Source organism: Sciurus vulgaris (assembly GCF_902686455.1).
Source record: "Sciurus vulgaris genome assembly, chromosome: X".
Classification (NCBI taxonomy): Eukaryota; Metazoa; Chordata; class Mammalia; order Rodentia; family Sciuridae; genus Sciurus; species Sciurus vulgaris.
Window position 1 is genome coordinate 102,133,426 of NC_136471.1, and position 23,386 is coordinate 102,156,811.

General features: G+C 34.6%; 1 protein-coding gene across 3 annotated transcripts in view; it reads right to left on the bottom strand.

Moving 5' to 3' along the window:
* Positions 1–23,386, bottom strand: part of USP9X (ubiquitin specific peptidase 9 X-linked) — a 115,196-nt gene that overhangs the window by 34,043 nt on the left and 57,767 nt on the right. For all 3 annotated transcript variants that reach the window (XM_079122802.1, XM_079122800.1, XM_079122801.1), the window contains exons 15-26: positions 20,674–20,761; positions 17,628–17,970; positions 16,091–16,186; positions 15,032–15,243; positions 13,617–13,857; positions 12,983–13,132; positions 12,134–12,254; positions 7,094–7,224; positions 6,583–6,861; positions 4,711–4,836; positions 3,844–3,969; positions 2,497–2,663 (exon numbers count right to left, since the gene is read on the bottom strand). In XM_079122802.1, coding sequence (XP_078978928.1) covers positions 2,497–2,663; positions 3,844–3,969; positions 4,711–4,836; positions 6,583–6,861; positions 7,094–7,224; positions 12,134–12,254; positions 12,983–13,132; positions 13,617–13,857; positions 15,032–15,243; positions 16,091–16,186; positions 17,628–17,970; positions 20,674–20,761 — 2,080 coding nt within the window. The remainder of the gene's footprint in view (positions 1–2,496; positions 2,664–3,843; positions 3,970–4,710; positions 4,837–6,582; positions 6,862–7,093; positions 7,225–12,133; positions 12,255–12,982; positions 13,133–13,616; positions 13,858–15,031; positions 15,244–16,090; positions 16,187–17,627; positions 17,971–20,673; positions 20,762–23,386) is intronic.

Genomic DNA, 23,386 nt, shown 5'->3' on the forward strand with positions numbered 1-23,386 from the left:
GAGCGGGGGAAGAGAGGCAGCACAAAGGCCATGCCTATCATTCTTTTTAAATTTTTTCTGGTACCAGGACTGAACAGGGGTGCTTAACCACTGAGCAATATCCCCAGCCTGTTTATTATTTTTTGAGACAGGACCTTGCTAAGTTGCTGAGGCTGGCTTTGGACCTGTGATCCTGTCTGAACATCCTGAGCTGCTGGGATGACAGACATGCAACAACATGCCTGGTTCATCCTTTTTTTATTTCCCTTCTTTTGGCAGTGCTGGTGACGGAACCTAAGGCATCAAGCATTCTAAGTGGTAAAGCATGCTTTACCACTGGGCTATATCCCAATTTCCCATTTTTATGAAAAATCCTAAGCAAACATGAACTCACATGCTAAATCCAGCATAAAACCTTCACTCGTGCTCCATCCAGGAAAAAAGTAACCTATTCTTTTTCTCTCCCCCTAAGTATTTTACCTTCTATGGGATTAAGACTGTTTTAATTAAGTAACAAGGTCAAAACATCACTTAATGCCAAAATTAAGAAATTAATAATCAAGGTTTTCCTTTCTTTTCTTTTCTTTCTTTTCTTTTTTTTTTTTTAGTGGTGCTGAGGCAGGGCCTTGTGCAAGCACTCCACCAACTGAGCTATATCCCCAGCCCCCAAGAATCAAGTTTTTCTGTGTGTTAAATTCTGACTTGTTTCTGCCAGTTTGATTCTGGGTATAATTATAATCCACCAGTAATATGCAAGTCCCTACTATGTGCTGGACAGTTAAAATTTCCAAGTTACATAAGGAACTTTGAGACTCACATAGTTTTTTGGTGGAATTAGAGATAGAACCCAGGACCTTAAACATGCTAGACAAGCACTCTACCACTGAGCTACATCCCATGAGAAATTTTCATAAATGCTTGAGGGCAGAAAACCTGTTTAAATCAAGTTCCTTAATTCTTATTAGGCTCAGTTCATGAAACACATTCCTAATTAAAAGATTAAAAAAAAAAAAAAAAAGTAAGAAATCTGCTACCTCCATTTCTGACTTCATTAAAACAAATTCAGGTTAAGCAAAACATTATTACATCATCTTTTCTCATCACCCTCACCAAAATGTATTATGAAATGGAACTAGACTTAATTAACCTATTTATATTTTTCAATGAACAGAACTGTCCAAGCATGATAAAATCTTCAAGGAGGCAGCAGTCTCCCCTAACCCCTGACTTATATCTACCACTGAGCTATGTCCTCAGGTCTTTTTATTTTATTTTGAGACAGGGTCTCCCCCTAAGTTGCTGAGGCTGGTCTCGAATTTGTGATCCTCTTGCCTCATTTGGTATTATAGGTCTCTGCCACCATACCCAGCTTCGAAAAACTTTGTAAACATTCTCGCTGGAGAACCTACTACTAATCACTTTCAAAGCACCGTTGGGAGTAGGCAAGTTGAACTTACTCCGTTACATACATCATGTACATTTCTTAAAGCTTTATTTATCCATCACTAGACTTCATTTCAGCAAATCTCTTATTTTGACTTTATACTAATCTTTCAACTAATATTATCCTTACTAAATGACAAAATGATATAGTGAACACTGTTTTTCTTCTTCATAAAAGTTTAAAAAGTTAACCTTATATACAAAGGTCAGGATCAGATTGACGTAAGAGGATGGACATCAACATTTTCTACAAATCTGATCGACCTGCACAAAGAAGAGCTCAAAAGGAAATCATCACTGACTAAATGCTTTTGAAAGAAAAGGCTTTATAATTTATCTTTATTGTAGTGCAAAATGCGAAAGTTCCTTCAGTAACTTTGTCTCATGAATTTCACATAAAATTAAATTTGATTAAAGAAAATCTGGTATGGGAAGGGAGGAGGAATGGGAACAACAATGAATTGGACATTACTATACTATGTGCATACAGGATTACACAACCAATGTAAAAATTCTACATCATGCACAACCAGAAGAATGAGAAGTTGTACTCTACATATGAAGTAGTATGTCGAAATATTCTATCATGTATAGCTAATAAGAAAAAAAAAAAAAAAAGTATGAGAACTTTAAGAAAAAAAGAGCAAAACTGGCATCTAGGAACCTAAGATAGGAGGCCAAAGTCCTAGTCAAATCTTACAGTTCAGATTTTCAGATCTCGTAGGTGACACTGAATTCTATAAGTAGGAAAAAAATTAGTACTTTGAGAATTAATGTTGGTTTTTGTGTGTGTGTGTGTGTGTACTAGGGATTGAACCCAGGGGTGCTTTACCCCCATCCCTTTTTGAGACAGGGATCTCATTAAGTTGTTAAGTTGCTGTGGATTAATAGGCATGTGCACCTAATGTTGCAGAGACTAAACACAAATTCAGGTTAGGCAAAACATTATTATATAAAATCTCCTCAAAACCAACATGCTACAGAGAATATTGGATTTATGAGATATATTATGCCGGCATAAATCAATTTATTTCTGCTTACAAAAACAAGTTTCATAAAATTAAAGACACTTACTTGCTGTGACAGTGCAATAGCAAGTCAATAATGAATGTCTGCCAAGCCTTTTCTTTACTGAGAGCATCTAAGGCTGTTGGAATCAAGGCAAAACATAATGTCATCACTTCCAGTGCTTCACAGCAAACCTGTTCATCTTCCAAGTCCAGTTCATTGCCTGCATTGGTCTGTAAAATTAATTGGCAACAAATTACCTAGAGAAGCATTGAAGAAATATCTCATGTGGCTCTAAGTAAATGCTTACAATTTATCTACTTGCTTAAATGACACAGCTTTAGTTTCCTTACCTGCAATTCTCGAGGTCTTTTTGGAATAGTCTGGAAAGAATTAGAATGTAAAACAAAGTCTAATTTCAGTATTTTCCTATGTCCATAAAAGGGTTGAAGGAGCATATTGAGTATGATGTACTACTTTGTTCTTAAGGCTCCTTCTGAGTTGTATACTTTTATACCAACAACCATGCTTCTCTCAAGAACCACTCCAGCATAGCAGTTAAGTATTTTTGATTAGTTTTATTATCTACTTTGCCTATTGTTCCATTTTATTCAAAATCAGTTGTCTTGGACAATTATTGAGAAAGATTTTCAAGGATTTTTACAGCCTAAAATATGCTTGTGACTTTATTCATTAAAAATATTAACTATAGTACATGACTGCAACAGAATAGGTATTCGATTACTTGCTGAATGAAGACCCAGGATTTAAGTAGACAGATACTACGGGACACCAATAATGAGGCAAATGAGGGTTATACTGGCTATAAAATGCAAGTTCTACTGAGCCATATAAGTCTGCATAACTCAACTATCCTAAATAGAGCACTGCCTACCTAACAGGGATAGGTATACATGACAGAAAACGCAAAAGCCAAGCAGTTTCTGTTCTGTAAATAATTTAACACCAGGTCAGATATGATATCTAACTGTTGATACATTCTGTACTTTTGACTGGTTTAAGAGAATTAAGCAAAACTATTTTAATGCCATGATACCATAAGATAATGAACTAAACCGTAATTCACAAAGCACTAAAGGGTGTTGAAAGAGTAACAGAAAATGGAGAAAGCAATTCAGAGACAATTGTATCTGATCCCAATGAGAAGTTATTAAAAAGAAAACAAAAAAACAAAAAAAACCTCAATTTCATTTAAAAAGCAGCCTCAGGGCAGGATTCTTAAGTATTTTAAAAGCAAGATTTTATTAAATTCTCAACTATAGATACCAGTTAATTTTCAGTCAATAACATGCAAACGAAATTTTTGAAGATAATAAACATAATAAAAATTTAGTGACATACACAATTAGCAACATTTATTTAAAAAGAAGCTATTTCTGTCACAATCCTTACCTTCTCATAAATTTTAGTGATTTCTTCATTTGGGCTAAACACTAGCTGTAATGCCCCACATCCTGATGCCCAGATGATTTTTTGTATAGCTCTAATGACACAAATATCAGGCATGTATCTTGACGCCTGCAAGATATTGAGTAATTAAAACTGTTGATAGAATATTATACAGGAATAATTACCAGAAAAACGAAAATGTTTCTCCTTATAAAGGAAATAGGAATTGCTGGGAAATAGCAGTACTCTCTTTATGTTCACGTTGCCTTCATCCCCCCCCCCTTTTTTTTAAGCTTAAACAAAAGTATGCTCTACAAACTAGTACCTGAAATCACAGTTTTCATCAGAATCTTAAAGCAATAACCATTCTATTCTGTTGCTTACCCAAGAAAACTGAAACCCTATATCTACACAAAAACATGTACAGAATATTCACAGGAGCTTTAATCATAGCCAGAACAGTCTAAGCGTATGGATAAACAAAATGTGGAATATTCATAATAGAATACTCTTCAGCAACAAAAAGGAATACTGATTCATACAACATACACAATTCTCAAAGTCAGGAGTCTTAGTGAAAGAAGACAGACACAGAAGAATATATGTTATTCATTTTTAGAAAATGGAAACTCTTCTATAGGGACAAGAAGATCAGTGGTTACCTGGGATAATGGACTGCAGAGGGGCAGAAAAGACTAACAAATATTCTGTGTCTTTAATCTTCACGTATAATGCCTTGGGTTTGATCCCGGCACAATAAATAAACTTTTGTGTAGTGGTTTCACATGTATTTGTCAAAATTTACTGAATTGTACACTTTTGTATATAAACATAGATATAAAAAACTCATATAACCCTTACAATACTAACCTCATCAGATATCTGCTGAGCAAGACGAACTGATACATTTCTAAGCATGCACTCAGATGATGGGTTAGGAATGCTCTGAAGGGCACTTTGTAGCACCACTGCTTGATCATGAGTAACCTGGTTGACCTGGAAAAACACTGAGTGATTTGTACATAACCAGACTCAATCATTTGCACTTCATTCATCAACACTGCAAGATGACCATCTTCTGTATGTATGTACAGCTTGTGGTGACTTACACAAAAGTATATGATATTGCCAACAAGGTGTGGGTTCCTTCTCTTGTGCTCTGGAGTGCTATGGGCCTGTCTGCCAATCCCATTTTAAATTAATCCGACTTGTGTCTCTATATCTGGGTTCAGCTTAACTTACAGGGGATAAATGATAAACTGAACTGACTGGGTTCAACTTTAGGGGCTCAGTAAAATCGTATACATCTTTAATGTACACACCCCTGCTTGCATTTTCTAGTATCCTTCAAATTCCACTTTAGAAAGGAGAAAAATCAAGGAATTGGGGGCAGGGGAACTAACTTATGAAAGTTATCAATGTCTTTACTTCATAGTATAACCAAGTTTTGCAGTCTACGAAAACAGATACATTTTATTAAGTATTTAACCAGGCAATTCTAACTGCCTTTGAGTGGTAGCTTCCCTTATATGTACTATAAATATTTCTACATAATCATTTAAAATATTCCTATATTACTAATTTTATATTTTACTTCCTACAGACTATGATCTCTTTGAGCCTGGAGGCTATTTTGTACCTTGGTTTCATAACGGCACAATCTCTGCGAAAGTTAAAAGGGAAGTTTTTTTTTGTTTTTTTTCTTTTTTTTAAATACTTCATTAAGCATCTGTGTTACGAATCATGACAAGGATCTGTTTTTATGCCAAAACAAGAAGTTGTCTTTTTACAAGTATTTTTAAAAAATCCTAACAAAATGGATCCAAAACCACAAAACTACAAAACATAGGTCATTTTATTTTATATTGAAAATGTCTAACACATATGAAAGCAGTGAGAATAATGTAATCATTACCCTGCTTCAACTATTATGAATGGACCAAAATCGTTAGCTATCTAACTATGCCTCTCCATTTCCAATCTCCTTTCCCTATCTATTGGTTTCAGTCAAATCTAATATAATTTCATTTAGAAGTATTTCAGTCATTATATTAGAAAGATAGGGAAGCTTTTCCTTTTAAGTAAAACCACAATATTATCATACCTAAGACAATTATGTTTGATATTATCCTAATTATCACATTCTAATCTTCCCTAATTAAGACAAATAATTTCTAAAGAAGAAAATATCCCTGAAACTTTTACATTCTGTCAGTACCTTAGTAAAATTATCACTTACAATGTATATTAAATAACCCAACTTTCAGTTTAGTTTGACCTCTCAAAAATAGGTGTCAAATCCTGACATGTCTAGAGAACTTTACTGACATGGATCAAGGATGCCACCAAGGAAAAGGGAGTCAGAAAAAAGCTCAGAACTGAAGGTTAAGCTGGCCAAAGTAGGAAGGGAAGCTGGCAATAGGCTAAATTAATTACAACCCTTATTACAAGTTAATAAGAGATTCATGTGGGGTTTTTCTTAGATTTAAAATAATTTAAAGTCAAGCAGGATAGAAGCAACCAGGGAGGAACTGCCCTCAAACTAGTAGCACACTCAGTGAAACACTGTTTCCACTTTTAACACAAATACTCTAATAGAAGCTTCTAAAACAGGTACCCACTGGAAAAGAACTTGCAATATTTTGTATCAACCCTGAACTCTACTTAAAAGTTGCTGAGAAGTTTAATCTTAAGAATTACTATCATATACTATTATAAAGTTTTTTTTTTAGTCTGTATTACCGATGTCATGGGATTCACGCCTTCTACACCTGGCTGACAAGCTTCTGCCACTGCCCGAACATGGCCATAGCCAATGGCAGTTAGCAACAGTTTGGCTATTTTAAGAGCATTGAGGTAGGCACCCCTTCGAGTTTCCATGTCTGCATTTGGTAGGAAGTTATTTCTCGTCAGCATACTCAGGACAAGGGGTAGGCCACCACTTTTCAAGAAGTGAAACTGAAAATCAGAGGAATCATCAGCCAGAGGTGCACCAGCAGGCATTAACAAGGCATAGACTACCTGGAAAAAACAAAAACAAAAACAGGGTGGGGGAGGGGGTACTGTATTAATAGATTTTTAATAAACAGGTAAATAACTATTTCTATCATTACTGCTAAGAAATTCTTGACCAATTCAAAAATATCTCACTACAATCTTATCTATGTTCTTCATATTAACAAAGAAAAGATAAAATTCAAAAAACATGAATGGAATAAATTCAAAAGGAAAAAACAAACAAACAAAAACCAACCTCTGTTAGGTATAGCACTTGTGAGGCTGAAGGACCAAAGAAAAGTGAGTCGAGAGATGGACTAAGGCTGCTCTCTCCAAGTTTGGCGTGGTCTAAACAAATAGCTCTTAATTTTTCTATTGTTGTGCTATCTGTAAGAAAGAGAGACACCGTCTGAAACAAAATATAATTCATGTGTCCATAATATTTCAGTTGCCATAGGCTCAAACTTTTTAAGACACTACTAGACCTGGATTGATTTAGTAATAAACAAGCAACAAAAACACCAAACACCAACCAGGGCCTTTTAATCAGTCAGCTTAAACACTAAGAGAGCAGTAGAGGCCAGTCAACATGTCCTCCTGAGTCACTGGAGACTGAAAAAAACGCTTCAAAACAAGAGGTCCTGATTGAAAATAAAAACAAAAGAATTGTAAGTTCTTTCCTCCAACTTCTCTATTGTTTGCTGCCATGACACCATTAATATTAATAACTAGCAATTTAGAGAGGCACTAAGAAATTAGCAAGACCCTGCCCCAAAATAAAAAATAAAGGACTGGAGATGCGGCTCATTGATTAAGTGTCCCGGGGTTCAAACTCTAGTACCAAAAAATGAAAACAAAAAAACTAGCTTGGCTTCACTGAGAAATACTTGGTGGTACACAAGAAACTGTAACCTAAAATTTTTACCAAACACTAAGAAAACAGTACAAATGTTTACCTTAAAAATAAGAACTTTTATTTTTCTATAGTGGTGTAATTAAAACTTGAGTTTCTTCTAAATTAGAGTGAAAAGGGTTAAACAATAATTCCATAATACAATTAGGCATTTGCTACCAAACTTAATAGATAATCAGTTCTGTCCTTTTTCCTCACTTGAATACTTTCTACTCTGAACGCTTTAAAAAAAAAAAAAAAGAAAGTTAATTACCTCTAGAAAGTACTTTGATAAAGTTATTTCTAAGGTAACTGCCCTATAATTGAAAAAACTGCTTGATAAATTACTAATTACCTTTTTCCTACAAAAAAGTAAAAGCTTCATTGGAAGACAAAGGTAATTGGAAAAATTCCTACCAATTTTTTTAGGATAAACTATTTCTTATAGACCTGGAAATAGCTTTCAAGTATCTATGAACTATCACATTTTACGATAAAATATTTGTGCCTATCTTCACGTGTCATACTCATCTCTGTCATTTTAACTGATTAAACAGTTAATCAGGCTCAGGAGGGCATTTTGACTGGAAGCTTCTACTGCTCTCTTAGTGTTTAAGCTGACTGATTAAAAGGCCCTGGTTGGTTAAACACTTTGCCAGTTTAATTCTATTATTGGGCACTTAACCCCCACTGCTTTCTACACTAAAGATCCCAGCAGTTAAATCTTTGCAATTATTTCATCATGAAAAATCCTGTAAGCATGAAGAACTTGGACCTAAAACCCAAGACTTGATTTATGCTGCCAAATTATTCCCTAAAGACAAACCAATTCGTATATCTAATTGCAGTATCTGAGAATATTTTGCTTGGTTTTCAAATTATAGAGTGAAGAATGGAGCCAAAATGGAGTAGGAAAAAAGAAATGAGAGCTCAAAAATGGAAGTAGTAAATTCCAAGCAAATCATTTACTGGTACTGGATTATAGTTGATTCATCTGAGGAGTCCGAACCAAATTGTCACTTAGACACCATCCCAGCTCTTGCATTTGTCCACCTTAATGATTCTTTTTTTAGGTCCCTAATTGGATATATGCTCATTTTATTATAAAATATGGAAGACTGAGAAAAACAAACTACCCATAATCCTGTTATCCAAAGGCAGTTATGATTTTAGGTTCTTTCTAGTCTTTTAAAAACCTACTTAAGTCTAAGCAATTATACCAATGTGTATTTAAAAATAGTAATTCCATCAGAGATGTTTTGAGGCTAAAATGAGTTAATCAGTACAAAGAGCTAAAAACAGACTTTGGCATATTTTAAAATATTAGCTGCCCAAAACTCCTATAAAAAGGAAGCTTCGAAGAGGAAAACCAACTTCTTCTGCTTGGTAAATATACAATTTAATCACTCAGTGTCAAGCAATTGTCTTTTTCTGCTGCACATAGAGAAAGGACACAGGAATTAAGTCTAGTTTAGGTTATAAGACATCAAATTATAGAGAAGACTGCAGAAGCTCCAAGTTTAACAGCAAATCATAATAGAGGCACAGTTAATTACTAGGACATGCATACATTATGGAACCAGCCTAGGTGTCCATCAACGAATGGACCAAGAAAATGTGGTATATTCTACACAATGGAATTTTATTCAGCCATAAAGAAAAATGAAATTATGTCATTTTTCAGGAAAATAGATGGAACCAGAGACCATTAAGCTGAATAAGTCAAACTGAGGGGGTTCAAGGGTCATATGTCGAAGCTAGAGAGGAAAAAGGGAAAAAAGATGGGGATGGATCTCATGAAAATAAAAGGAAAATCAGTAAAGGAAAGGGACCGAGTGGCTGGATGTGGGAAGAAAGGGGGAGTGGCACCAGCCAAATTATATTGTTTTACTGTGTATTGTGTGCATGTACGAATACATAACACATCCCATCAGCAAGTACAAATACAATGTACCAATAAAAAAGTGGAAAAATATATGCATACATGCACACACATTTATGATTACTTGAATGTTACACAGTTGATTATTATCTGAAAAAAGCACCCTCTCAAAATTTCTCCCTGAGACTCCTGGAAACAGCTCACCCTCTCCATCTGGTGGCATCAAACTCAAATCACAAGATCAAGGATTCTACCTATGGTAGGTTTATATTTTATGTTAGGAAGGTTGAGTTTGCATACATAACGGTACAATTGTTACTGATACACTAGTGAATAAAACAATACAAATTAAGAGATCAGGATTAAATAAAATGGAGGTGAAGTTTTATCTGAGAATGACATGACTGTCTTAGTAATCAGAAAAATGAGAAAGCCAATAAGGTGGTTACTAAGGAGGTAATAGAAGCCCATGACAGTTTTTAAAACTATCATGGTCAATTAAATATGATGCACTTGATCAGCAAGGTATCTCCAAATGCAACTAAAATAAGAACAAATATAAAAATAAACTCAGGGAATAAAAACGAGAGGAAGCAAAACTAAAGGTGTAAGGATGGAAGATGGTTTAGTTGAGCCAAGAACCGCTTACTGGGGTCAGGAGGAAGGGAAGTAGGTACCTAAAAATTTGAACGCCACTAAATCCTAGAAAAGCCAAGGATTTAATAGAAAGTACTTGGGAAAGTGCAGATGATCAAAGGCCTATAAACAGAGGGGCTGAAGTCTGTTTAAGAAGCGAGTTTCCAACCCCTCCCAAACAGATTGATTACAATGGTTATAACCAAACAAATGAAGTAAGAATCCAAGGGTAAAAAGTGATAATGCATTAACAAACTGGAGAGAAGACAAAGCGTTTCCTTATAGTACAGAGCCAGTTAACAGATGTAAAAGGAACGAATGATGAAAACAGTTTTGTGACCTCCATGATAAAAACTGATTACAATAAATGATTAAATTAGTAAGGTGAAAATTTCATCAGGAAAAAATAGGCAACATCTTAAAACACCTTCCCACAAAAGGAAAAATACTAACTTCAGAGGAGAAACCAGGTAACTAAGTGGATCTAAAATAATGTAACCAAAAGGAACACCACGTCTCCTGTTGTGATGCCCTGAGATAAACATGGCATCATGTAAGTTGTAAGTCGTAATGTGTCAAAAAATATACAACTTGTACATAATCACCAGGAAACGAAACTCAATGAGAGACAGCACCACGACTCATCTATACTTTTCAAAAACATCAAGGTGATGAAAGAAATGCTGTTCTGGATTAAGAAGTTGTGCAAAGGGAGGAAAGAGTCCACACAAGGGGGTAGTCCAGCAGGAAGATTCAATTCAAGCAATATAAGAAGAGTGTCCATAAAGTGGACTGAGGCCCAGGATTGAGGGGTAGTGGTGATGACTCATTACAAAGGGAGGACAGGTTGAATAGGAAAATATGTTAAAGACCAAGTACCAGGCTTTTCACTTTTGGAGAAAGGAGCTACAAACATGCAAAGACAGAAACTGGTGTGATCTCATAGTTTTTAAAATACATACATACAAACATACACACACACTCTATGTATAAGGACCCAAAGCTCTTGGAGAAATGGCCAATTCTAGACTAGGGCATACAGAATACAGGTTGTCAGGAAAAGTTCTAGGACAACAGCAGAGTTGATGAATTATGCAATTAACAATAACAGAAAATTACCTGGAAGGTTCCAAAAGGCATATGGGAAGAATTAAAGATAATGTATGAAAAATGAAAAAATAAAAAGGGGAAATTATTACATCCAGGACAAAAGTTGTCAGTAATTTGGAGAACTACGTTTCACAAAGTCTTACATATGTAAATGTTGAATATTTAAACAAATATTGACAGGATGTAGGCATAAGAATTTTCATCTACACAGTAGAGAATCAGAATTCATTTAGAAGTGACAAAGAACCAGCCATAAGAGGATAATATTTACAGATATAATGGTACATATGTGTGTGAGAAAAAAAGCTGAAGTTGAAAGTGGTTGTTTCTAAGGAATAAAAAGTAACACCACTGTTGATGAGAAACAATCTACGTAACAGGACAGGTATAAGCAAATGTTTTCTATAAAAGGTCAGAGAATAAGTATTTGAGGCTTGTGGGTCACAATTACTGAGCTCTGCTGTTGCAAAACAAAAGCAGCAATTGACAGTAAAGTGAATCTCTATGACTGTGGCTATATACCAATATAACTCTGATTATGCTAAAATTTAAATTTCACAATTTTCATGCATCACACAAGTGTTCTTTTGCTTTGTTTTTAGAAATTAAAAAATAAGAAACCATTTTAAGGTACTGGGATGTAAAAACAAGAATAGGTGTTAGACTTCATTCGGCCTGTTTGCCAACCCTTAGCTCATGGTCCATTTAGAAAGAATTTGCTAACATACCCCTTTTATCGTTCAGCGTGTACTTTATCGTCATTTAAAAATTCTTACCTGGTGGCATAAGTTTCATAAGCACTCTTGCTCCATCTCTAAGAGGTGGCATATTTAGGCTGCTACCCAAGTCTGCAACTTGCCAAAGGAAAGAGATGTATCTAGGATGCAGTGACATTATCTAGAATACAAAATATACAAAGTACCTGCAAATCATCCTCCACACAAAACGTAATCCAAAGAAGTTAATCTTCCATTATTTGTTAATCTCATTTCTACTCTGATATAGTCAGCTTTCCTCATCTTCTGGCCTTTACTAATCCTTCCTAATACAGACTGAGCACATCATCCAAGACACCTCCAGTAACTTCTTTGACAGCCCTCTTTTACTGTTCTATTAAATTTTTCCCCATACATACAACTTAAGACTCCAGACTTACAAAAGGATACTATTCCAACTACTAAATTCCTAATCCAACTGTTGTAGGGAGCCAAATTCTTCTGACACTGAAGCAGCTAGTGTTATTGTAGTCATTAAGATTTTTGTGGGGAGGACACAAAGGAGAAGTCAAGAAAGGGAGGAGCTACTGTTTCTATGGAAGATATTGTACTGAAAATCTGAAAAAGATTGCAGGTATTTTCCTAAATAAACAGTTTTAAAGAAAGGATCCATTTTATGGTACAAATGCAAAAGACAATGGTAATTATCTAAATTTATATATTGGAGTATAACTAGGCTCTAATAGATTATAATCATCTAAAGGGAACTGTTTTATGCTTCCATTGAGTTATAATCATCACTTAGAGCAAAACATTCTAAAGTTGATGGTTAGTAGTTGATACTTTCACCTCACTAAACTGTGAACTCAAACGTCTCACACATAGTAGTTGACAAGTGCATCTACTCACCACTCCAGGCAAACAGCTTTCCACTTCTGGATTGGGACCATCACTGTAATGATTACCGTGATTTCCAGGAGATCCAGTTGAGGAATCAGAAGAACTATCAGGGCTTGAAGGCATATTGGAACTTATTTGTGTGAGTTTGGCTGTAATTAGCTAAAAATGACACATCTATTAGTATCAAAGACGAGGAAAAATATTTACACAAAATGCAACTCAAATCCTAGTGACATACCAAGAAAACCCCCAAAATGACATGGCATACTTTCAGAAATGCTGTTTTAAAAGTATTACCTTATATAACTATTTAAGTTTTTAGAAATCTTTTTTATTCTGACACATTGTCAGTGACAGTATGCCTATTTTAGTTAGCAGATTAAACACAAACACCTAACACTGAGCCTTACACAGAACAAATAATCAGCATTTCTTTTTTTTTTTAATATTTTTTTTTTGGTGTTGATTGACCTTTGTTTGTTTATTTATACGTGGTGCTGAGTATCGAATCCAGGGCCTCACACATGCTAGAAAAGTGATCTACCACTGGGCCACAACCCCAGCCCAATAATCAGCATTTCTAATCTCAGGTTTGGTTTTGTTTAAAAAAAAAAAAAGTGACAAGTATACATAATTTACTTACCGATTTGTCTTTAAGGTTTAATTGTCCAATCAACTTTCTATCATCTCCAGGATCTATCAGCTCACCGCCCACAAAGAGTTCAATTTTTGTATGGGCTACATTGGCTTTAATGCGATTGAGAATACATCGTCGAACTGAACCAATTGTATCATTTGTATGAGACCATACCTCCAGGTCATCTACCTGTCTGCCCTGGTTTGGAAATCGAACTACAAAAGAGAGGTGTTTACCACGGAAAGCTCTGGCGGAGGGGGGAAAAAAAAGGAAAACATTATCATATTCAGCAACTTTCAAATCCAGTGGCCAAGAAAATAAAGCTGGGAATTTAACACTGAGTATTTTCTTATTAAATGAGAGGAAGTGATACTTATTATTTTTAGTATCCTGAAAATAAAGTGATTTCTCCTTTCAACTACAAATAAGTAACTTCAACACAATGTTCATTAATTATCTACCTACAGCTGCAGAAAATGAGGTATCTGACTCAAATTAAGACAGTGACAACGCTTCACTTATTTTTATGCTATAAAAGCCTAACTAACACTATTTGTAAATGTGAAAGATAAACTTTACCTTGAGAACATCAACAAAAATGCTGATATACATTTTTTCTGAAAAACTCTTAAGTATCAAAAGTCACCCCCAAATTATATTTGAGTTGGCATATTATCTTATTTTAGGTAAGATACAAAATAGAAATCATACTCAAGAGGAAAAAAAAAAAAAATCATACTCGAGGAACAACTTTATTTAATTTCAAGGTTAGCAAATAATTCCTGAAAGACAAAACAAAAAAAGATGGCACTTTCTATAAACATCCTACCTATACATATCACTTAAATTACTAAAAGGTGAAGCCTTAAGAAAAATGTTAGACCATCTGAAAATATTTCATCCTATATTAACTATAAGTAAAGGCAGCTTTTAAAAGTTCTGACTATGCTAGTATTTTTAACAGTAAAAATTAATGACATCAAAATAAAAACACTTTGACTATAAAGGTATCACTGTAACACTTGAGAGGCCATAATTCCAATGGCAAAATATGAAAAATAAAAGAAGAAGAAATTGGACTTACCAAAATCCAAAACAAAATAAACAGGCCACTATTAAAAAACATTCTATAAGATACAAATAACTTATTTTTCTTCCTCTGAAGACAGGGTTTCACTATATTGCCCAGACTGACCTTGAATTCAAGATTCTCCTGTGCCAGCTTCCCAAGCAGCTGGGACTATATGTATGCATCATCACACCTGGCACAAATAACGTTTTTAAGGGGCAAGACACCAGCATTTTTTAAAATTAATTTCCTCACTCTTTTTACCTGTACACTTTTTTTTTTTTTCAACCAAATGATTATGAAAATACCCAATAATTAAGAATTAGCACCAGTTGATCAGTTATTCACAAACCTTGACATGGGTAGAATCGTTCTTTCCTCATGATAATCGCTGTCACATTCATTTATGTATTCTCTTAAAACAGTTAATACGCGAACCATTCGAACTGCTTCCTGTCTTGCACAATTAATACTGTCTTTGTCACCATCCAAAACACACAACGTGTCATAAGAGGCTTTCAAACGATCAAAGCAAGACTGAATGAAGTCTTCATGGATCACCACCTACAAATAACAAGTCAAATATACTTCAAGTTGCTCTGAGATGCAAAAATTAAACATATAACATTAACTCAATTAGAGATGGCAATGGCTAATTTAAAGATAGCTCTCAATTAGATTCAGTCTATATTGATAATAAAACAGCAAGGTTTTTTCTTTCCTTTTTTTTTTTTTTTTAAAAGAACCTAGTGTTAATCAAAGTTAGGAGGATAAACTAGGTAACCAAAAATGAATTTTAAAGGATTAGGTACTAATATCAAAACAAATTCAGTAAAGTCTCTTTGCCATTCCAACATAATTAATAATCATATTCAAACAAAATAAGCCAGCTACCTCAAGATACTTATCAAGGTAAGATTTGCTTATATAGTATTTTGTATAACGGAAGTATGAACTGAACATTTTATAAATATTTTCTGATAAGAGTTGGAAGAAAACAATTTCCAGTTAATTGTGAAGTAAAGAATAAATTCTTGTAGGACACACAGTGCTTAGTGTTACCAACTGGAACTGTGGGAACTGGTTTGTTTATTTTGCTTGCAGTACTGGGGAATGAGCCCAGGGCATTTCACATGCACAGCAAGCACTCTACCATGGAGCTATACTCGCGCCCCCCACCCACCTTTTTTTTTTTTTTTTTTTTTTTTGGAGAAAGGGTCTCACTCAGTTGGCCAAGTTGGTCTGGAACTTGCAATCTGCCTGCCTCAGTCTCTCAAATGGCTGTGATTATTCTCATGTGCCAATGTGTTCGGCTTGTGTCGAAGTTTTTTTTTTGTTTTGTTTTTTTGCGGTACTGGGGATAGAACTCAGGGCCTTGTGTGTGTCAAAGTTAATGCTCGTGGATTCTCACCTGATTGACCTGTAGCCTTGGACCAAGGTTGGTGTATATCTCTTTAAGAAGATCTATAGCTCTGCTGGCAATATCATCATTACTCTGAATAACAACCTAGGTTCAAAAACACTGAAATGTTAATTCTCAAGAAATGTTTGATCATTTAAATTCAAACCATATGCTCAATTATTTTTAATATGCTATTCAAGAATATTTAATTGTAAGCTTTAATAATCAAGTGAAACTGATAACAGACCAAAAGACTAATAAATAAAAAATTTTAGTCTTTGAATAAAGACATCTATTTAATGAAACATTTTACTAAGGATAAAATAATCCTTGACTATTATTATTGAACCCTGTAATTTAATATCTTATTAACCAAGTTGTAAGGCATTACAGGAGGAATTCAAATTAGATGAAAGGAAGTAGGAGACTAGTCAAATAGTTTAGCATAGTCCCCTTCCACTTCCATTTTCTAGAAATCTTTATCACCCATCTAAATACATTAGTGGTTTTCGAACTATGTTCAGAACCCAAGAGGGCTTAGAGGAGGTGTTTCAGTGCTGACCACTCTAAGAGGCTTGGGGACACTGCACAACAACAAAAACCACAGGATTTTTTTGTTCAATTCGATTTACATTTTAGACTATTATGCAAATTGATTTTTAAAAATCATTTCTGCAGTTAAATTTTAGTGTGTGCGATGAGGACTAAACTCAGGGTCTCACACATGCCAATAAGCTTGTACACACTGTTCGCATTATTCTTTTCCACTGTTAAAAAAATGTTGAGAACACTTTCTTAAAATTTACCACACTAAACATCTTAGTCTACCTACGGTTTGTAGAACACTTACTTCATAGACATCTAAGAAACATCCCAAGCCCTTTTTGTTTTTTTAATTTTGAAACAGGTTCCCACTTTGAACTTATGATCCTCCCAACTCAGTCTCCCAGTTGCTAGGATTGTCAAGTTTGTACCACTGTGCCTGGCAACAGTTCAGCTTTAAGATAGGAATAAACACTATAAAAGATGGAAAGATTAGCCTTAAATAGATAATATACTTCCCCAAGTAGTTAACAATATCATAAGTTTAATATTACCAATAAAGTACACACTCACAATCCTTTCTAAATAAAGTCTTCTTTTCTGTCACTAGTGTCAAATGTATAATGACTTAAAATTAACAATGAAAGAAGGAAACAAGATCTACACTGAGTGAAACTGGAGTGGAGGGGGAATTAACTTCCATGGGGAAATTCATGAAAGAGTTGTATGGTTAGTATACTCCTAAACATATCTAAACACGAGATTCCAAGTCAGACAACAGGGAACACCAGTGGCAGAATGAGGGAAATGGAAAGAAAGAATACGGAAAAAAACTCTCAAATGACAAATGAGACAGTAAGATCAAGATGAACAATTACCATCCCAGAAGCCTGGGCTACACATCAGAGCAGAATACATACATAATCTACATATAATTAAAAATTCCTTACCTATTCAAAGAACTACATCAGATATGTTTACAGAGTTCCTACTTTTGACTTACCCTCCAAAGATAGTCTAATCCTATCAACTCCAAATCATCCATCATATAGGCTCTCCTTTTTGCTACTAGTTTTCCTTCTCGACAATTCACAGCTTTGAAGAATCGCTCAAAACATTTCATTCCATTTTCAGTTAATAGGGAAGGATCAAGCTGAAGCACGTTACTTTCAAAGAAGTCCTTATTAATATCAGGATCTAAGTCTGGTTCATCCCCCATCAATTTGGAATACCACTTAAAACAGGCTTCACGATCACAAAGGTAAACTGCATTCTCAGCTAAGCATTTCCATATTTGTTTTGCCTGAGGAGCACATAGCCACAGTTGGCCATCCTTCAATAAAAATCTTGGAAAAACATAAAAAAATTAGCAATTAGATTTACATAATTTTATCCTGAAAGGCAATCTATCCGTGTATGTATGAAATAATACATTTATCACAATTATATTTTAACTATAGATAAAAAGATGTCAGTTCTTTCACAAGTACCTATTTCTCAACTTTTATCTGGTACTAAAAAAAAAAAAAAAAAAAAAAAAAAAAAATGAATTCATTCAACAAGCCTATACTGGGTACCCAGTATAAGCCCACTATTAGCTAGATGATTATGAATAAAACATTCATTTCCTTGAATTGAAAGAGTTTAGTCTTTGAAACCAGCCATTTTCTAAGTATATTCAACTAATAATTTGAATTTAAAATAAAAGATTTGGCATTTTGTTTATATGGCATCATTGGAAATGAAGTAGTATAGCTTGTTAATATTTATGGGTCAAAACTGCTTAAATTTTAATACTTTCTGACAACCAATAGCCATCACTTGTTACCTGGTCACATTAAACACAATAACTTACACATGACTTAAACAATGGTCAATAATCAATAGGATGCCTATCAATCACTTGGTGGTGTTCTCTAGGGTCTTTTTAGTTTTCTACTGGATTAGTCATTAAGAACAGGCAGTAATGAAGGTGAATTCTGCTATAACTAGTCTCTTCCTTTTGCTAAAGTTTTCTAGTTTCCTTTGACATCCATCTACCCACCCTGTCCTGCCATGTCTATGAGACAGGAAACACCTCACTTATTCTGAGTAATTTAACATAATAATTTTTAGCCAACACCGTTAATGGTGGCTACATGCCCAGTTAGAGTAAAGTATATTTACTTAAGGTTAGGAGGTTCCTTCTTCATTTCAAAGTATTTTTGGATCCCAATTCTAAGGTTTTTGATATTTCCATAGCACATACTTCTACGTTATCTTGTCCACCTCTAATTTATAAATCAAAACCCAGAGGTGCAGTGTGATAAAATACAATTACTTTCAAAGTTTATTTGTATTTCTTCCCCACCTAAAGATAACAGCAGAAACCTTTCTTTAAGTGAAAATGCCATTTAGAAATCTGATACACAGAAAGAGTTGTTCCTGTTGTTGGGAGGGGTTAAAGAAAGGAAAGAGAAATGGGAATGAAACTTCTCACTGCTCATTAAAAAAAAATTTTAAGGAAGTCCTAAAGCTCAAAGTCTCAAAAATTATTAGTCTAATAGGAAGAGCACAGACCTATGGAGAAGTGCAATTCCATCACATAATGGCTGTGTGATCTCAAACAAGGTACTTATTCATTTGAATCTTGTTTTCTTTCGATGTCAAATGAGAGTCAAAACCTACCCTCACTCTACTATGAGGCAAAAAGTGTTTAACACAGGCCAAATACACAGCAGGCATTAGTTAGGTTCCTTTGCTCAAGTCTGTTGCTACAAGTTGCACAGAAAAGTACTAATAAGTAGGGGCCACAATACAACAGGTCCTCTGATTCTGAGCTTTAACTAGTGAAAACAGGGCTTACAACTGCTTTTCTATTCTAGTAAGAAAAAGGGATATGAGATATGCCAATTGTTACTGATGGCTCATTATGGCAGTGATTCTTAATCCAGGAGGTAGACCACTGTATTCAAGTGGTCAAAAAACAAATTTAAAAACTCCCCCTCAAGCCACTTCACTTTAAACAAATGCCAAATTCTTAAAATCTGGTTGATAGTTTTTCTCAAGTCAAAATCATTCTGTAATTACTTAAAAATTTCCACATCAAGAAGCAGAGTTCAATAAATAGAAGTCCCTAATTAACAAACCCCAGGAAGATAATCTCTCCAGAACTTGTAACAAACAAAATAATAAATGTGACAGATCTTCTAAAGCACAATGCATAATTTGAGCATTTTAACACACTTATAAGAAAAAATTTCTGCTATATGATGTGGGTTTTTTAAAATATTATTTTAATTGTCAACGGACCTTTATTTTATTTATTTATATGTGGTGCTCAGAATCAAACCCAGAGCCTCACACATGCTAGATAAGCACTCTACCACTGAGCCACAACCCCAGCCCATGATGTGGTTTTTTAATCCTTAAGATACCTCAAAATTTTTAACCACAAAGGTATTTTTCAAGTTTTCAAATGTATAATCATTAAAAGCTAAATCACCAAGCAAATACAGTTTTGGACATATCACTTTGGCTTAATGGAATAAACTCTATTTTCCTCATTCTAATTAGAAATCATGTTTCTAACATGACTTCAGATTGCCCTTGTCAGGCACTGTCAAGATAAACAAGGCACTAGAGGACTCAAACCACTTGTCTTTGGTGCTGGTCCACCAACCTTTAGTCTCAATTTTCTTAGTGTCTGTAATATCACTGATGTAGGTGTGGTTCTTTCTAGTTGTATGAAAATATGGAAATCTATCCTTTAAAAATAAAAATCATTTCCCCAATGAATATGAGAAATCTACCCTAGAAAGTTTAAAATGTGTTTTTCTTCAAGTACTGCAAAGGTAGAAATTCACAACTGAACCATACAGTATTTAGTAACAAACATAGGGAAATATTGTATGTTTTTTAGGTAGAAATTTTCAATAAAATAATTAGAAAAAGAAAAAAAGGTGGTTAAGGGGAAAAGACAACCCAACGAAGATGTAGCTATACAGTATAGTCCCCTCTATATTCCTTATCTGTGTCTTAGAGAGCAATGCCAATTATATAAAACAAACCTAAGGAAGTTAAGCCGTTCCTGGACTTCTTGAACATGACTATATCTACTTCCCAGCCTCACAGTTTGTGGGTCATAGTCTTCATGGTCTGCAAATTAAGAAAAATCATGCATTATACATATGGATACCCACATCACTGATTTCTATCAAAGAAAAAATAATTAATCCTTTATCATTACAAAGCAAACAAATCTACTCATAACTGGTAGTTTTGAGTATTCAAGGTTCTATACATCTCCTATTGTCCCCACAAAAAAGAAACTTCCCATTCCTTTTACATGATCAAGAGATAAAGATCTGTTAACACCAGGAATTCTTCAGCATAACCCTTTTACTACATAGTGAAGCAATTTATGATTACAACCTAACACTGATCTGAGGGCTATGTAAAAACAGACAACCAAGACAAATTTTTTTCTTCAATTTACTACCTATTATACTGAAAACTGTCTTTGCAGAAAAAAAGAAAAACTTTAGTATAAAAAATAAATGTTACTAATTTATAGTTGGGAAGACAGGGCAACGCAACAGACTACTCTACATGACCAACGTCTCATACCACCAATACAACATTATGGCTGTCCAGAAATGTATCACTTCCCTTTAACATTTATTATAGCTATTGCTATAGTAGATTCTGGACCTTCGGAGTGCGTGTGTGCTACTGCCAAAGAATTCTAATTGCATGATGCCCTCTGGAAATAGTACAGGTAATCAATGTCTTCGAAGAGAGTGAGGTTTCTTCTCTAAACAACATCTTGATGTGCTGTAATGATGGGACATTTACAATGTTGGGAAAATACTGTTTTTGAAGTCTCGGTGATGAAAGAAGCTCCATGTATTATGATTGGTCTCTATCTGCATAAATGTTAGTACCTGCCAACAGTCCTGAATACATGTTATCTACTTCCACAAAAGTCAATTTTATTAGGGCTCAGAACTTAAAGCACTATGTCAAGAGGTTTTCTTATAGCACTAGAATCAAAGTACTTTGCCAAATGTTGGATTTCAAGTACCTTCCCCACCCCTACCTTAATATTGGGAGTTCATGCACAGTTGTGTTTTTGGCAGGTTCTTTAAGGGTAAACTTTTAATAATTTCAAGCAAGTTTTAAAAATGTAAGAATTCCCTTGTTAATCTTTATCTATATTCACCATTTATCTACATTTTGTTCCATTTGCTTCATTAGGTGCCACGTATACTCAGGTATCATTTTCTCAACAATTTGACAGTGAAATGGAGACCCGTCCTTTTTTCCCCGAAACCTATTTCCAAATAACAAGGAAACAACTACTGACACAATACTATTATCTAACCCAAGGTTTCTCAACTGTACACTATTGATGTATAGGCTGGACCCTTCTTTGTTGTATGGATCATCCTGTGCACTACAGAACATTAGCACCATTCCAGGTCCCTACCCACAAGAGTCACAACATTCCAGTAGCATCCTTGCTTCTACCCAAAGTTAAGACCATCAAAAATAGCTCACCTGACAAAAGTAACACTAAGGCACAGCCTGTCATTGGTGGCCATACTAACAAAGCTACCTTTCACTACATGGTTGAAATGGTTTCTACTAGGTTACTCCACTGCAAAGTCATTTTTACTAGTTTGCTCTAGCAACCACTCCTGCTCTTTTAAATTTAATTACCAAATACAGACACATTGAGAGTCAATGAAAGCTAAACAATAATCAAGAAGGTCCCACTGTGCTAAAGAAGGATGAAGAGAAGCTTCTGGACAATTAAAAACACAATATGGTTGGTTGATTTTGTTGTAAACATTCTGATTAAATATCTTGATTCATTAGTAGTCAGATGAGGATGATCCATTTTTGACATTGCCTATGTGACAGAATACCCACTGAAAACAGTAGGAGGAATTAGATGAGACTAAATTAACTCAGGTGTCTTTCACAATGGGTGGGGAAAAGGTGGTGAACCATGACTGAGACAATATAAATTGTTTCTTGTCCTCAAAAACAGCAAGTTGTCTATTGGCTTTTGTCCACTTAGCATGTTTTCAATGTTCATGCACGTTGTATAATATATTCTTCTTAAATGCTGAATTGTATATACATATACATTTTGTTTATTCATTCATCAACCATTAGACACTTGGGTTGTTTCTACTTTTTGGCTATTATCAACAATATTGCTATGAACATCTGTATACATGTTGTTTGTCATACATTGCATGAATTTATGTTCCCAACCTCACTTGATTATATAACTGGAAACAGGTCATATAAGCCTTAGCATCTTGAGCAACTGCCAACATGTTTAACAAGGTGGCTGCACAACTTTACAACTCCACAAACAATGTAGGAAGCCTCCCATTTCTCTGCAGCCTCACCAACACTTGCTGCTATCTTGTCATTCTGGTTAGGGTAAACGAGCTTTATTATTATGGTTTGGATTCGCATGTCCTGAGTAACTGATGATACTAAACTGCTTTTCTTTTCAGGTCCTCTGCTCACTTCTTAACTGGATTCCTTTTAACTGTTGAGTAGTAAAAGTTCTGTATATATTCTGGGGACAAGTCCCTCAGACATGATTGGTAAATATTTTCTCCAATTCTTGGGCTGTCTCTTCATTTTCTTGATGCTGCTTTCATTTGTAGCACAAGTTTGAGAGTGTGATTTAGTCCAATTTACCACTCTTCCTTTTTTTTTTTTTTTTTTAAAAGCTGAACCATTTTGCTTTCCTTA